Below are 15,943 nucleotides of genomic sequence, written 5' to 3'. Positions count from 1 at the left end.
TCATGGTATATGAAGAAAATTATGACTTAATTGGCATTACAGAGACTTAGTGAGACAACTCACCTGATTGGACTACCAACATGGAGGAATACAGCTTGTTCCAGAAGGATAGGTATGGGAAAAAAGGAGGAGGTGTTGCGCTGTAAGTCAAGAATGTATACACTTGCTCTGAGGTCCAAGAGGAAGTGAGCAACAGACCTACTGAGAGTCTCTGGGTGAGGATAAAAAGGGAAAAGAATAGTAGTGATGTTATGGTGGGAGTCTCTTGTAGATCACCAAATCAGGAAGAGGAAGTAGATGAGTCATTCTACAAGCACGTAACAAGATTAGCTAACAGATGAGGTAATATACCTACATAATATACCTGGACTTCAGCAAGGATTTTGGCACAGTCCCACATGACATTCTGATAAGTAAGCTGGAGAAATGCAGGCTCGGAGGAACTACCATTAAGTGGATACATAACTGGTTAAACAACCACAAAGAATAACTAATAATGGAATGATGTCAGATTGGAGAGAGGTCTCAAGTGGGGTTCCACAGGGATCTGTTCTTGGGTCTGGTGTTGTTTAACTTCTATAATGCCATACTTGATGTAGAAACAGAGAGCATACTGATCAAATTTGCAGATGACACAAAGCTGGGGGGAGAGGGTTGCCAACACTTTGGAGGATAGAGCTAAAATTCAGAGGGACCCTGATAAATTGGAGAAATGGGCTATAGAAAACAAAATGAAATCCAACAAAGACAAATGTAAGATGCTATACTTAGGGAAGAAAACCAATGCACAAATACAGAATGAGGGCAAACTGGCTTGGGAGCAGCACTGCTGAGAAGGATCTGGGAGTTGGGGTAGATCACAATCGCAACATGAGTCAGCAATGCAATGCTGTTGCAAAAGAAGGAAATGCAATTTTAGGTTGCATTAATAGAGGCATAGCATACAAGTCATGGGAGGTGATAGTACCATGGAACTCAGCACTGGTTAGGGTTCAGCTAGAGTAATGTGTCCAGTTTTGGTCAATGCATGTAGAAAAAAAACTGGAAAGGATCCAGAGGCAAGCGACAAAGATGATCAAAGGGATGGAATGCAAGCCACATCAGCAAAGTCTGAAAGAATTGGGTATGTTTAAGTTTGGAAAAGAGGAGATTAAGAGGGGGAAATGATAGTGGTCTTCAAATACTTGAAAAGCTGCCATAAAAAAAGATGGAGAAAAGTTGTTCTTTTCTGACAGAGGGCAGGACTAGAGGCAATGGATTCAAACTACATCATAGCAGATTTAGATTAAATCTCAGGAAAAACTTCCTAACTGTAAGAACAGTAGGACAATGGACCAGACTGGCTAGGGAGCTTGTGGTAGTTCCTTCACTGGAGATTTTGAAAAGGAGCTGGGTCAGCCATCTGTCTTGGATGGTTAGCCACAACAAATCCTGCATCTTGGCAGTGGGTTAGATTAGATGACCCTTGCAGTCTCTTCTAACTCTATGATTCTATGAAATCAGCATAGGGTCTAAGGATCTGGCCCATAAGAGTTAACAACTTGAATAAGACTTGCACTTCTATAATCTGAAGAGCTTAATGAACATTACGAATTAAATACTAAGTCCACTCTACGGTAGGGCTAGTATTGTCATCCACATTTTAGAGTTGGGAAAGCTGAGACAAAAAAGGCTATGTTACTCAAAGTCCAAAATCTGTAACGCTACTGGGAATTGACTCTTAATTTTGTATGCATTTGTGGACTGATCCATGTGTGCCTTTAGCTTTAGACAGACACATTTAAATACATATAAATTAAATACAATTAAATTCTCCTGATTCCCAGTCTTGTGGGATGATGTGTCTTTAGATCTAAATTCATGCATTCTCTGATCTAATTTAATAAATAATGATTAGTCTTTAGCAACTTTCAGCTTCAAAGTACTTTGCCAACATGCATGTCAGTAGCTTGAGTCAAATGAGGAGTTCCACTGTAATGCAAACAGGATCATGCAAACATGCACATAAGTAACTCTTCAAGCATGGCAGGTTATATAGGAACATAAGTGTTTTCAGGATCAGTTTCTAGGGGCCTGATTATGACTCCCTTAGTTACACTAAATAGTACTTTACTGAAGTACTCCCATTGAAATTGAAGTTCTATTAAATATTAAGCTAGGAGATCAGAGTCTGACCTATGATGGTATTACTATTATTTGGATTTTTCAGATGGGAAAACTGAGGTAGAGACATTAAGTGACTTGTCCAAAACTAGAGAAAGAGTTGGCTTAGAGCAGGGATTAGAACTCAGGAAGTTCTACCTCAAAACAGTAGACCAAACACCTCTGATAAAATGGCTTGAATTCCTATATTTTATTCTTTCAGGCTGTCAACAGGATAGGAGGGCATATCATTGTGTCAAAATGACTAAAACAAATTAACTTCTTAAAAAATATGCTTTAATGCACATTAGCAAAACAGAAATGTACATTTGCTTACTCGTTTGAGTATTCCATCTGAAGTCCTCTAGTATTCATAAGGATAAAAAAGATAATTCCTTAAGTGTTTCCAAATAATCTTGATAGGAGAGTTTTACCAGTTTAGTTTCATGATGCTGAAAACACTTGGAAGATAGACCAGTCCGTTTCTGATAATATGGGCTCAGAGGGTCTTAAGAATATGAATGGGGCTTTAAGAACATAACTTTCATTAGGTATCAGACTGACTGTCCCTTCATTAAATCACTCCTGAAGCCTTTGATTTCCTTTTAGGTTTGGGATTTCAAAATGGCCAGAAGTGGCAACTGATGAAGGTTTAATAGACACTACCTCCCTGGAGAGCAAACAGATCACTGTCCCGCTCCTGAAATTCATCATCAAGGATGAAATGGAATCTTTAGTACTAGTGTGCTGCCAATCAACAAAGTTGTCTGTAGATGTCTCGAAAAATAAATCTGAAAAGTCCTAAACTCTCCCATCCTTTAATACCATTAGGCCTGATCCTGCCAGGTACTGAACACTTGCAAGTCCCCATGAAGTCAACGAGAGCTACAGGTGCTCATCACCACTCAGGAACTGTCAATTGGGAATAGAAAACATTGGTATAATGAGGAGATGTTCTCAACTTAAATATTTTTAAAAGAGCATATCATAAAACTTAATAATATAGTTGTATTACATTACCACCTAGAGGCTCCAATCAAAATTGGGCCATTGTGCGAGACTCTGTACAAACACAGACCAGAAGAGCTTCCAGCCTAATTAGATAGACAATTATGCATGATATTTCAAGAAGTCTTATTGCTCCTCTAGCATTCTAGCTCCTATTGCATCATCTACTGTGTTCCATTTCTTCACTTTCAAAAGTTTTTATTTTCCATATACATTCGGCACTGCACTATATTTTCTTTTTCTATCAATGTAATAGACATGGTCTTATAAAATGCTATATATGTCCTTCATATCTACATATAATTGAGAGATTAGCAGTATTGGGCATACTTTAATCTTAAACAGACTAAAGAATTCAAACCAATAGATTGTAAGTATATAAAACACACAAGGAAAAAGAGTTTAAAAATTTTTTTTTCCATGTACTGCCAAAGGGAACTTTTACAAATTTGTAAGTTCTACTCAACATTGAATAAACAAGAGACAGCTGTTAAAATTGTTCTTTTTCCCCCTAAAATGCTCTTTAGAGCTAGAAGTTGGAAGTCATACATTATTTAAATAAGACAGAAACACAATGAAGCAAACTCATTTTAGAGAGCTAGGAGAGAATTTCTTCTTGGTATGTACTTTAGATCTCTGAAATAAATACTGATATGATTGTGGAAATATTGCTATATGAGAATTTATTCAATTTAAAGCCAGGTTCTATTCTGAAAAGTCACTCTAAAAATAGTATCATGGAGTTCCCAGGTTTATTGTTCTCTGTAGGATTTTTATACCACATTTGCTTAGTTTACAAGTAAAAAGACAGAACTCTTTCCTACATATTAGTCCTTAAAATGTATCTTGAGGCCTGAAACACTAACTTTTGGCTACTGAATCATCACCAGTAATAACATTTGGTGGGCCAAACTGTATTATATCCATTAAATGGCATGGTTTTGATTAATGTTTCTGCAGTAGATGCATGAGCAGAATGCATTGGAGCTCATTACCTTATAACTGTGGACTCTGCAAAAATTAATGCTTACTGTCTATGGTAGCAAAAACTTGATTTTTGTCTCTCAGTGACACAAGGTGCAGCTCTGTTGTGTGAGGAGATGCCATTTTCACATAGCAAGTTTTCTGATCATAAAACTAACATCTACAGCGCGGGCCAATTTTGTCCCTGATTTGTATCCAGCATTGATCAGAGCATGACCAGCCTCATCCGTCAGGGTCACGATTTACAATTTAATAGTTGCTTTCTTATATATCCAGAGCATGCCCAATATTAAACTTCATCACTGTTTGTCTAGTAAATGCATTTTTTTAAAAAGCTGCTGTTAAATCACAGGCAACATTTACCAGGTTATATTTGCATTTGTGTAAACCAGCTCTTATGTGGATATTTTAAAATATATCTATATTCACTTAATCAAAAATATAAATTATAAAAATGTAAAAGAAGGGCACCAAAGAGTAACATTAAAAATAACCAAGTTTAAACAAAAACTGCTACTTGGTCTAATCTTGTGCTTAGGTTTACTCATAAAAGACTGACTATTAGGTCAGATAAGAATACAGTTACTGAAGACTCATTGTCCACTGACTCCCTGGAGCCAGATTCACCATCTCGCTCTGGCTGCCTTGCACTGCTCTGATGATGCAACACCGCTGTAATAAACTTGGCTTCACTGGTCAGTTAAATTGGGTTTATGGCAATTTTGTGTCACCAGAGCAGTACGAAGCAGACAACATAAAACTGCGAATCCAGACTCTAAAGTCTTTCGTGGACTATGTCTTCAGTATTATACTTTTAGGCCAAATAAGAATACTATTCTCTCTGTCATTCTAACCATTGTAATCAGCAGCTCAAGTTTTAAAAACCTCGTTCACCTCCCTCGTACTCAGGAATGTGTTCTGTGAGTGAAGAGATGTTTTATTTAGAGTTTCTTTTTCACGTAGGAAAATAGAAAATTCTGCTTCAGAAGGAACTCTGAAAAAACTTTTAATTGATTACATCAAAGACTCATGGCTGTGATAAATTAATTTGGGTTTTCTATGCATTTCATACAGATTAAAAAACATATAATTCAATCCCGTGTTTGCAATATAGATTATATGGATTCTTGAGCCATACAGGAGGGTGTATATTGCCTGAGATTTGTTCCTTTGAAATGCAATTAAATGTTTGAAACTCCAGACAGTTGAATAAACCAGCTTCCCTCACCAATTTAATTATCCATGCCCGGTTTGTCTCTACATAGCGGAGAGTTATGCAGCACAGTGCCAATTAAAAATTGTCCTTTTGATCGCCAATAAACATTAAAGGCTCAATTATGTACATCTCTCTTAGGCTGGGTGGAGGAGGATTATGTAGTATCTGACTGGTGATGGCTGGTGGCACATGATGCCTAAGCAGTACAGAGGGATGTCTGGGGGAGTGCACACAACAATGGTATTGCTAAACATGTTTAAAGGGTATAGCATGCACTACCTCTAGTATCAGCTTCCAAGTGCTAGCTTGTGTACAGGGAAGGTAGTGCTGACCTTGTCCCAGCCTTACCTCCTCCGGAATGTATGGTTCTGACGGCATCACCAAATAGCCCTGTCTTCCACTCTGGAGTCCAGTCCCGCATTGCTTCCTGAGAGATGCCAAATGCCTTTAAATCCCATTGACTTCAAGGGCAGGGCATTCAGCTCCTCTCAGAGACATTAAGAACCTTGCATGATCACTACCAGGGAAAGCAAGCAGCTTCATTAAGGCTTCTTCCCATGATATTGTACTGGGAAGAGAAACTGATCCAGATCTTCAGCCCTCGTTAAATCTCATTTGTGCTGCTGGAATCCCATAGTGGCATAGAGTAAGCATAGTTGGATTTATGCCACCCAGCCTTTCTTCCCTCTACAGAAGGGTTTTCCAGAGTGGGCCAGAGGCAAAGAGATGGTGATCTAAGGATGAAAGATTGGGCTCTTAGCTCACTGCAGTTTTGGGCCAGTAGAGTGGTCGCTGGGGATCCCGTGGCCGCACTTATTTGCACTAGGGTTGCCTCCCTTCAAGCATGAGTTCAGCACAGCTGATGATCCAGCAGATAGAGTTCCTGTATCCCTCCCCCACTAGTGCCTCTTACAGGTCTGGCTATAATTTGCACATTATGGATATGAGACTGTGTTTTCAAGCAAAAATGAGTGTGGCGACCTCCTTCTAGTTCTTATTTGTGAACACCCCAACCCCATATAATTTAGCATGTTTTCAGCACCAATAACAGTCTCAAATCAAGAACGATCTGAAGGCTGGAATAGGAAGAATCTTGCAGCAGCTCAGGATAGAGGAGCATCGGCAGAGCTGTGTGAAAGAGCTTGCACAGTATCTGCTAACACTGTGCCAGAGAAGTATCACTTTCCCTGGTATTAGAGCCAGGCATTTCGAAGAAAACACAGGCTGTAATTTACAGTTCTCAGCATCTGACTTGCCCTTTCTATAGTATGAGAGTTGGATTACTGGATTTCCTGTGAGTCCTAGTTTGGTGATAGAAAAAAAAATTGCAGATCGACTATTTTATTTTTGGTTGGCCTCTGGTGAGCAAAAGTGAAAGTGAAAACCAAGTCCCAAACTATTTGTGTTGAATTTTCCAGTTGTGCAACAAACTCAGGCTCGTCGTAGAGTAGTGAGGCTACATGACAGTTTGTCTGAATTCATCTAATTATTGGTCTTGTCATTAATAGGATATGTCAAGTTATCATCTCAAAGGGAAATAATGCAAGTACATGGTGTCTGTACAAAGTAATATTCTACTGGAGTTTTGCAGAAACTAAGTGACAACGAGAGATTTTTTTATAATAGGTCCCAGCTGAGTCAAGAGGAGAAGAAACAGATGTCTCAAAGGACAGAAGCATTGATGTACCATAGAATACACAGGAAATGATCTCTTTATACCAAAGGAAAGCTCACTAAAGTGAACCTAAGGTTAAAGTGAACTTTAACCTTAGGTAATACATGACATCCTGTCTACAATATTTCTGTCGTCAAATGGGCAACATTGTGTAATGCTTTCTGAAGTACTGCAGTGCTATTAGAACCGGATTATTCATTTAGCACGTTTTCAAAAGGGGCTGTGTATGGATGTAATTCCAACATTCAGATTTTCAAGACTTTCTTGTTCTTCAATTTTCTTTCCCTCACAGTTCTAGCCAAAAGGGGGATGATGACTATGAAGATTATACATCCAACAAAACATGGGTTTTGACTCCCAAAGTCCACGAGAGTGATGTCACCCTGATTTTAAATGGCTTGCTGGAAGGATATGACAACAAACTGAGACCTGACATAGGAGGTATGTTTTCTAACCTATTTTTAATTGAAACGGGGGCTGGAGGAAGAGAATTCTCACATTGCAATATATGTATTGGAAGCATAATCCACACAAAGAAGGTATGAAAACATAATATAATACAATATAACTTCATTTTTTATAATATCTATCATAAACTCTCTGGCCAAGATGTGTAAGTCAGGCTTGTGTATAAGGGTGTATAAGGATAGGCTGATAAATCCATCTCAAGGCACCTAAGTGGCCTGATTTGCAATAGTTCTGAGCACCCACAAATTCTGTTGAAATTGCTGAAGCTGCAGAAACTCAACTACTTTGAAAATCAGGCCACTTCTATTTTGTGCCAAAACATGGAGTTAGGAGTTTAACTTTAAGCATTCAGTTTTGTAAATGTTGGTGAGTATCACTAAATGCTCTAAACAGTTAAATTATACAGTCACAGAGTTACAAATAATACATAGCAGCAGATGGAGAGGGTAGAAAGAAGTATAGAAAAAGGGAGACGATATGGATTAGATCCTCAGCTGAAGTAATGAGCGTAGCACCACTGAAGGTTTATATCCATTTTCATCAGCTGAGGCTCTCACTCATATGAGTTTTCGGATGAGCTTAGAAAAGCAATGGAGTAGTTAAAGAAGTGAAGCAACATATGAACCCTATTCCAGATCATAAAAACTACAGAAGTGAAGGGTCTCATAGAATAATAATAATGAGATTGTGGAAAGGAGCAGAGAAGTCATGGACTAGAGAAACAAAGGGAAGTAGGGGGCAGCAAGCTCCATGAAATAGGCTAGCTCAAGCAAGTCTGTGAAAAAGTTTAAAACCAAGGATGACAATTTTTACCTACACTCCACAAAGAAAGTTAACCTGAGTGTTTATGTGGGTAACACCCAATGATAATATTTACGTACACATTGTAAAAATTGCAGAGGGATTCCCAATGAAACACATAACCAGAAATGTTGTATGGCTTGTTCTCCCAATCCCAGAATTTAGGGAATAAAAGGAGTGGAACATCCATAAAAATAATCTGGGAAGATTGATTTTGTTTTAAGTAGGAGTGTCTGGAATTAATATGGTCAAAGTGGGGGAACAATATTTCAAACTAAATTAGTCTAACAATTGTTTTCCATTCCTGTTTTGCAAGCCCCAAACGTTGTTTTGGACTCATGAAATGATTGTTTATCTGCAGACATCACTTCAGGCTATGGCTGTCACATTGCATTGAGTCCCATCATGTGAAATGAGTGATGAAACACAGTGTAAGAGGACTCTGAAAAAAGTGTTTGTTTTCTCAAGGAGAAGCATTTGATCAAATATGTTTTTGAGAAACAAAGTCCCCTACACAGACAACACGACATGGGCATAGCATCATTCTGATCTCACTCACCACCCGTGTATTGCCTTTGAGTCCAGTAATTATTCCTCATTTACACCAGTAAAAGTGCAATCAGAATCCGGCTCTGAAGTATCTCTCTGTCTATTGAGGAACTGGAATTATTGCTGTAAAATTTATTTTGTACTATATTTGCTGTTTGGAAATGTGCGTCTCTCTCTCTCTTTCTCACACATACACACACACACACACACACACACACACACACACACACACACACACACCTACTTCCCACTCCCCAACCACACACAAAATAAACACTTTTATGTAGTGGATTTTAACCTTCATTTGTATTAGCAATTCTTATTGTTTTACTTGCAGTGAAACCAACAGTAATTCACACTGACATGTATGTAAATAGCATCGGTCCAGTGAATGCTATCAATATGGTAGGTAACTGTTTTTAACACTTTGCTACACTTTTAATGATTGGTATATTCGGTTTGAGGCATGCAATAATTCCTTTATAGTTGCAGTGCAATTATGCTTCCATTATTTTTGACACTGCACTGTATGTATTTTATTTTAAAAGACTTATTATATCAATCTCATGGAGAAGAGTAGGGCATGGTTGTAAGGGGAAGTGGAAGCAGAAGTTTTCTTTATATCAGAAAATGGTGTGAGTGTGTTTAATAACATTATTACACGGTTTCTAGCTCACAATTGTGCAACCATGTTGTGGTCCCTTGTTTAATCATGCAAGGGCTTGCAAGATCCAGTCCAGAACATGTTGATAATTTGGGTGAGGAGGGGCCAATACTTTAGTATTCGTGTCATCTCACAGCCAGAAACAGCCTGTGTAATACGTACATCATAACACTTGTGTTAGAGGCATTGTTTGATATAGAAATAAAGACATTGATCATGACACACAGTAGAATGAAGCAGAGATGGAGGGATGGATCTGCATTTTAATTAACTTTTAATATTTGGAGGGTAGACCTTCCACAAGAGATACCAGACATTTCCTTTGATCCATTGTGGTTTTAAATGACCTGATGTCAAATATCCTATAGTTAGGGGTGGCCCCCTTCATCCTGATCCCTAGGATTCAGTACACCTCTGAATCCTCTTCCCCTCTCCCCATGAGGTGGAATGAAGGTGTACATAAAAGGTTAGATAGTGAAGACTTAAGGTCTGTACGCTGATAGGGTCCACCAGTTTTCTACTGGGTCTCTTATATTTACTGTTGGTAGCTGGCCCCTTTGATCTTCACAGTGACTGCAAATTGCAACAAAATTACAAATGTCACTTATTAACATAAAGCTTTTAAATTTCTCTCTTAACTAACTTAGAATTGGACCTCCAGGATGCTGCAAGGAAGGAGAAAAAAACCCTGATCAGACACCTTGCCAATCTTGCCATATGAAACAAATATTTTCCTCATGCCCCAAACTAGTGACTGCCCAGACCCACAGCCTCTTGGAAACACAGTTCAAACGATACCTCTAAGAGCTGCAGAATGGCTGCAGCAAGGGGACAAGCATAAGGGACAATCAAGTCTTCCTTCCTTACCACAGACTGGCCAATGGGAGGACATGGAGAGGCAGAGAATTCTCTCCCTTCCACTGACCCCACACCCTGATCAGGCATGACCTCCATGTGCATTCTAGGTGCCAGGGCAGGGAAAGAGAAAGGGGAGGTTCCAGCTCAGCTAAGCCTTCCCCTTCTTTCCATGCCTCCTCACAGGACCCTAGGGATTGTGTATCCCCTACCTAACTGATCAAACATACCTCTCCCAACTAAGACTGGTTGGAGGGTGGGAGGGACATACTGACTTGAAAAAAGATACAACCAGCAGCTATCAGTTATAACTGGGTGAATAATGGGGGGGGGGAGCAACAAACCTTAATTTTTGAAAATAAAAATCACAACATTTATCAAATAAGTTTTTCAACCAGCTTTAGCATCAATCCCTCTTGTAGTGACTGCAAATACCTTTTCAGGTTTTTCAGAGAAATGCTTTTAAAAGTGCACCTCTGACACTACCGTGCACAATGTTTTCACTACTATTTCTGGTTAATGAACAGGAATACACAATCGATATATTTTTCGCCCAAACCTGGTATGACAGACGTCTGAAATTCAACAGCACGATAAAAGTGCTCCGATTGAACAGTAACATGGTTGGGAAGATCTGGATACCAGATACATTTTTCCGAAACTCCAAGAAGGCTGATGCTCATTGGATAACAACGCCCAATAGGATGCTCAGGATCTGGAATGATGGCAGAGTGCTATATACACTAAGGTATTTACACTTGAATTTAAATTTGGTTCCTCAAGGAAAAGCCAAAGAAGTACATTTATGCAATTGCAATGTGAATAGGAAATACCTTATAAATTAATTTCTAATCATAGGAGAGATTTAAACATAACTGGAATGCATGACTTAGAACATAACTTGTCTGATTGTAGTTTTAAAATGTCCTGGAAAATGTGAAATGCTTAGATCATTTGTACTTTGTCTATTTAGAGGGATGGATATTGCCATAGTTTAAGGGTCTCATTTTCATCCAGATTTTACTATCCTATTCCTCAAGGAATCTCACTAAAGTAAATAGAACTACATGAGGCATAAGGAACTATTCAATATAAGGGTATCACAATCTTGTCCCTGATTTGTGTTTACAATTTATCGCTTATCAGTTGTTTTGCCACTCCTATCATTTTCTCTTCTAGCTATTAAATTAGAGGATTTTAAAATCATTGATTGAATTAATCATATTTATGACCAATTTGCATCAAAGTTTCCTGTTCTCATTCAAGTCCATTTCATGCTCCTTTTGACTTCAGTGGAGCTGGATAAAGCTCCCAGGTGAAAAATGTTTAATTCCTGGAAATCCTTGTGGAAATAAAGACAAAATGGGTGAGGTAATATCAGTCATTTTAGAGTCTGATCCAAAGCCTATTGAGTTTATATTCATCAAAGTTTTATTAGGACAGTGTACGTATCTATCAGTTCATGTATCTCCCTTTTGGTTTCTTAGAGGTTAATAAAAAAATGTCTTCATTCTTCATTGGTTAAGAATTTTTTTTTGATGTAGGAAGAAATGTCTGAATTACAAGAGTTTTATTTTGTAGTTATTTTACATTCATTATGCATCAGATTTTGAAGAAGAGATAGGAAAATGATTGGAATTTAAATCCAGTGTGAATCAAAGTCAGTCTGATAAATCACATCCTACATCTGCTTTTTGACATGTTAAATAGGTCTTAATATCTCAAACCATGCTCTCTTCTCTCTTCAGACCTCACTTCCTTTCTCCTCAAAACACTCAGTTTCTCTCTTTAGTGATCTGACATTAACATGTAATCAGTAGTTCTATTAAATATCATGATCAGCACCAGTAACATTCAAATTCTGATAATAAATCTTGGCTTGAGTCAAGATCCCATATTACAAGAATATTGGAAGTGATGAAATATGGTATATTGAGCAAAGACTTGTGTGTTGAAGCTTGCACAGTGCATGCCGGAATTATGCCTGGCTGTAGCCACTGCTGTTGGTCACTCACTTTCATGAGCACTAAATTCCCTAACAAATCTTAAGTGATTTTCTAATGAAAATAGTGAGAATCTTGGCATTTGTATGACTATGTTCTAGCCAACCTTGCCCCTCGAGGCAGAATTACTAACACAGACTTAAGCTTTTTTGCAAGCCTGAAAGATCCAACTGGACTCACGCTAGTGAGTGATATTAAAACATCCCCACAACAGAAAACAAACCCAAACTGTCACTGAACTTATGGAGCATGTGGTAAATTCGAACAGTTTTAAACAAGGACACCAGTGAAAAAATCGTATTTAGAGAGCAGAATATTGTTATCTGATGAGCAGATTGCTTTACCTTCTTGGAGTATATTAGGTGATCTTGAAGTCGAATCAATGAGGGATGAAATGAGAAAGGAAGAAAAAGGCAATAATCTGAGCAAAGAATTACTAGGTGCCCAACCCTGCTCCCATTTCAATCCCATCATCATGTCTTAATTATACCCATTGTACACAGTACTTATGTGTGTATAATATTTTGTGTTTTGTATATTTTGTAGGCTGGGGACATGTTGATAAGAATCTTGGTTTGTGGGCCACACTAGTTTTCATTAGAAATTACTATGGCATGCGCTGTATATTCTGATACTAAATCTTTGTCATCTCTTCTCTTTAGGTTGACAATAGATGCTGAGTGTCAGTTGCAGTTACACAACTTCCCAATGGATGAACATTCCTGTCCGCTGGAGTTTTCGAGCTGTAAGTAGTGTGCTAAATTACCTATTCCACCTTCATTTGCACTGGCATACTTAGGGCCAGATTCTTAGCTAGGGTAAATCAGCACAATCTGTTGTCTTCAATTGAATTTGGATCAGGGAGGATCTGGAACTTATTCTGTAAATGTGTACACATTGTATATGTTCACAGATATAGTATAATAAATAATGATACTTGAGAATGGTATGTGCTTTGAAACACATAGCGTAGATGAGAATACACAGATATTCATAATGCTTTATTATGCTTGCCATGAGAGTTAGCTTTTATTAATAAATGTTGTGATCTGGATCTTTGTCACACTTGTTGCATATGTGTGCCACTCCATTGACTACTGTTGGCATGTGGGTTGACATCTCTGAAATCAAGCTTTAGGGTGAAATGGGAAATTTGACAATGACTTCAGAAGGGCCAGATTGTGCCCTAGATGTCTCAAGTTGGTGGGGGGGGGGGGGGAGAGAGAGAAAAGAGGAGGCATCCAAAAATGCGCTTTTGGAAAATAAATAAAATATTAAATGAATTGAAAGGTAACTAACATACCCCCCCCCCACGCCCCGACTATGTTGCTCCATATTTTTCTGGATAAATAGAAAATGAAGATGTTTCCCACAACATAATTTTTTAAATTAAAATTAAAAAATTAAAAGAGTATGAAGCTGTATTTGGAATTGTCTTGAAGATGGCTACCCCAGGGAAGAAATTATTTACCAGTGGAAACGCAGTTCGGTGGAAGTGGGAGACACCAGATCTTGGAGGCTCTACCAGTTTACTTTTATTGGACTGAGAAATTCTACTGAGGTGGTGAAGACAACTTCAGGTAAGAAACTATTTTTTTCTAATCTGTTTTCATTCAAATTCTTTGTTTTATGTTAAAAAAGATATATGATTGTATGGAGCTCAGCACTGGCAATTAGTAGAACAAATTGATTTTAACTCCTTGTGAGTCACCAGATCTTCATGTATCCTGCAAAATGAAATGCTGTCTCTTGCACAAGCTTGCCCTGCACACTCAGCAGCATAGGAAGGAGAGAGCAGCCTCTTGGAGGCCACAGTCTCCCTTCCAATGCAGGTGGATGGGGAGTGGGTAGCAGAGAATAAGTGCAGCCTTACTGGATCCCTAAGGACACTGGGCTGTGTAGCTGAGCTGTTGTGCAGAGGCTAATAAGCTACTATTGGGCCATACTAGATGATACCTGTCCCTCCTCCCCCCAAAGCAAGGGGGTAGCCAGGGAGAGAATTGTGACCCAAAGTTACAAGTCCCTGCTGCAGCAACATAGCTGCACACTGCCCCTTACTCGGGGCTAGCTCTGAATTATTAAAAGCTACTATGAACTAGATATGGTGTGTCTCAGGTAGTTCTGCTCCATATTTCTATCTGTGTCACCCTCCTTTAGTATGTGTAATAGACTTTAAAATGATAAAGTAAGAAGCTCACCATTTTTAATATTACTCCATTAACTAGGCAGGAAAGTGCATGCCACTTAATAAATCAGGTCAGAAACACACACACTCTAGCATTGGTGGTGGAAAGGATTAGCCATTTGGAGACTGGTGGAAGTTATTAAGGGTCCAAAAGGGTATTGCATACTAATATTCTTTCATGTACATTTCTTTTGTTGTTGATTCTTACTTTCAAAAGGAATGCTAAAATGAAAGAGGTTTCTTTTGATTATACCAAATTTTATTCCACAATTTCAAAGAGATCTGTGGGTTTGTGACAATAATTAATGATAATAATTATTAATAAAAGGGTCGCATTGCCAGCATAATCAAAAGGAGTGCTGAAAGCTGCCTGCTTGTACATTATACACAGTGAAAACAATGTGGTTCAGGATATGTCGGGTTCCTAGTTCCTGAGAAAGTGGATATTAACCACTGATGACATATTTAGTCTTCTGGGTAGGAAGAAAAGGACTGAAGCTTCTTAGCCTGTGGTCACATTTGTCTTAAAGCACTTTCTGCCATCCTTGCTGTAGAAAATATTTTGTCATCTCATTAAGGAAATGTTTGACCTTTCACCATTTCTGGCAGATGAAAGGTGCAAAGGAGGGCAAGGAGAGAGTGGTGGAACACAGCTACTAATAACTTGCATTGTGTAAGGCATGGTTGAGTCACTCACCCCCAAAGGAAAAATATATAATCAGCATCGCATCTCTCCTCAGTCATGCCCCTAAAACAGGCACATCCACAAAAGGCAGCAATGAATAAGTGGATGGTTCTAGGGTCTGGTCTTGCTCTATTAAAGTCTGCAGCAAATATCACATTGACTTCACTCAAACTTGACTTGCATTTCTTTTATTTGCTGTTTCCCTTTCCTTGGTTTTTTTCCATTCTCTAATGGAGAATATTTGGCTGGAAGGAGAAAGTAATACAATTTGAACATGCTACAAGCTTCAGTTCCATTGTTCCACTGCTTCCTGCATTTGTGAATCAAGAGCATTTGATGATGTTCCTTGTAATGTTAAGAGAGTGTTCATTGAAAGAAATGATGCATTCTCACAAAACGAAAAGCTCTTCCTTTGGGACCATTAATCTGGTCTGAGAAACCACGATAGTGCTCTGAGAGAACCAATATAATTTAAAGCTCATATTTGTTATTAGTATGCTGGTGCACATTGCCCTTTTTCATTTACTTAAACAAATAAAGTAATCAATATTAATTGTGCATTTAAAGTCAGTAAAAACCTACTTTAGCCAACACTAGATCAGTGACAAGAAATGCTTTCCAAAGCAACTTAGTCCTGCCGAGCTTCTCTTAAAGGCCTGCTGGGGATGCACAGACAACTTGGAAAAACATTGTGTTCATAAGCATCTC

At 38.4% G+C, this 15,943-nt stretch overlaps 1 protein-coding gene across 2 annotated transcripts in view; it reads left to right on the top strand.

Annotated features, from left to right (window-relative positions):
- Positions 1-15,943, top strand: part of GABRG2 (gamma-aminobutyric acid type A receptor subunit gamma2) — a 95,178-nt gene that overhangs the window by 25,885 nt on the left and 53,350 nt on the right. For both annotated transcript variants that reach the window (XM_005297981.5, XM_005297982.5), the window contains exons 2-6: positions 7,318-7,466; positions 9,181-9,248; positions 10,890-11,110; positions 13,028-13,110; positions 13,808-13,945. In XM_005297981.5, coding sequence (XP_005298038.1) covers positions 7,318-7,466; positions 9,181-9,248; positions 10,890-11,110; positions 13,028-13,110; positions 13,808-13,945 — 659 coding nt within the window. The remainder of the gene's footprint in view (positions 1-7,317; positions 7,467-9,180; positions 9,249-10,889; positions 11,111-13,027; positions 13,111-13,807; positions 13,946-15,943) is intronic.

Source organism: Chrysemys picta, chromosome 8, assembly GCF_011386835.1.
Source record: "Chrysemys picta bellii isolate R12L10 chromosome 8, ASM1138683v2, whole genome shotgun sequence".
NCBI lineage: Eukaryota > Metazoa > Chordata > Testudines > Emydidae > Chrysemys > Chrysemys picta.
Note: the sequence above shows the minus strand (reverse complement) of the source record. Positions and strands in the feature narration are given on the sequence as shown.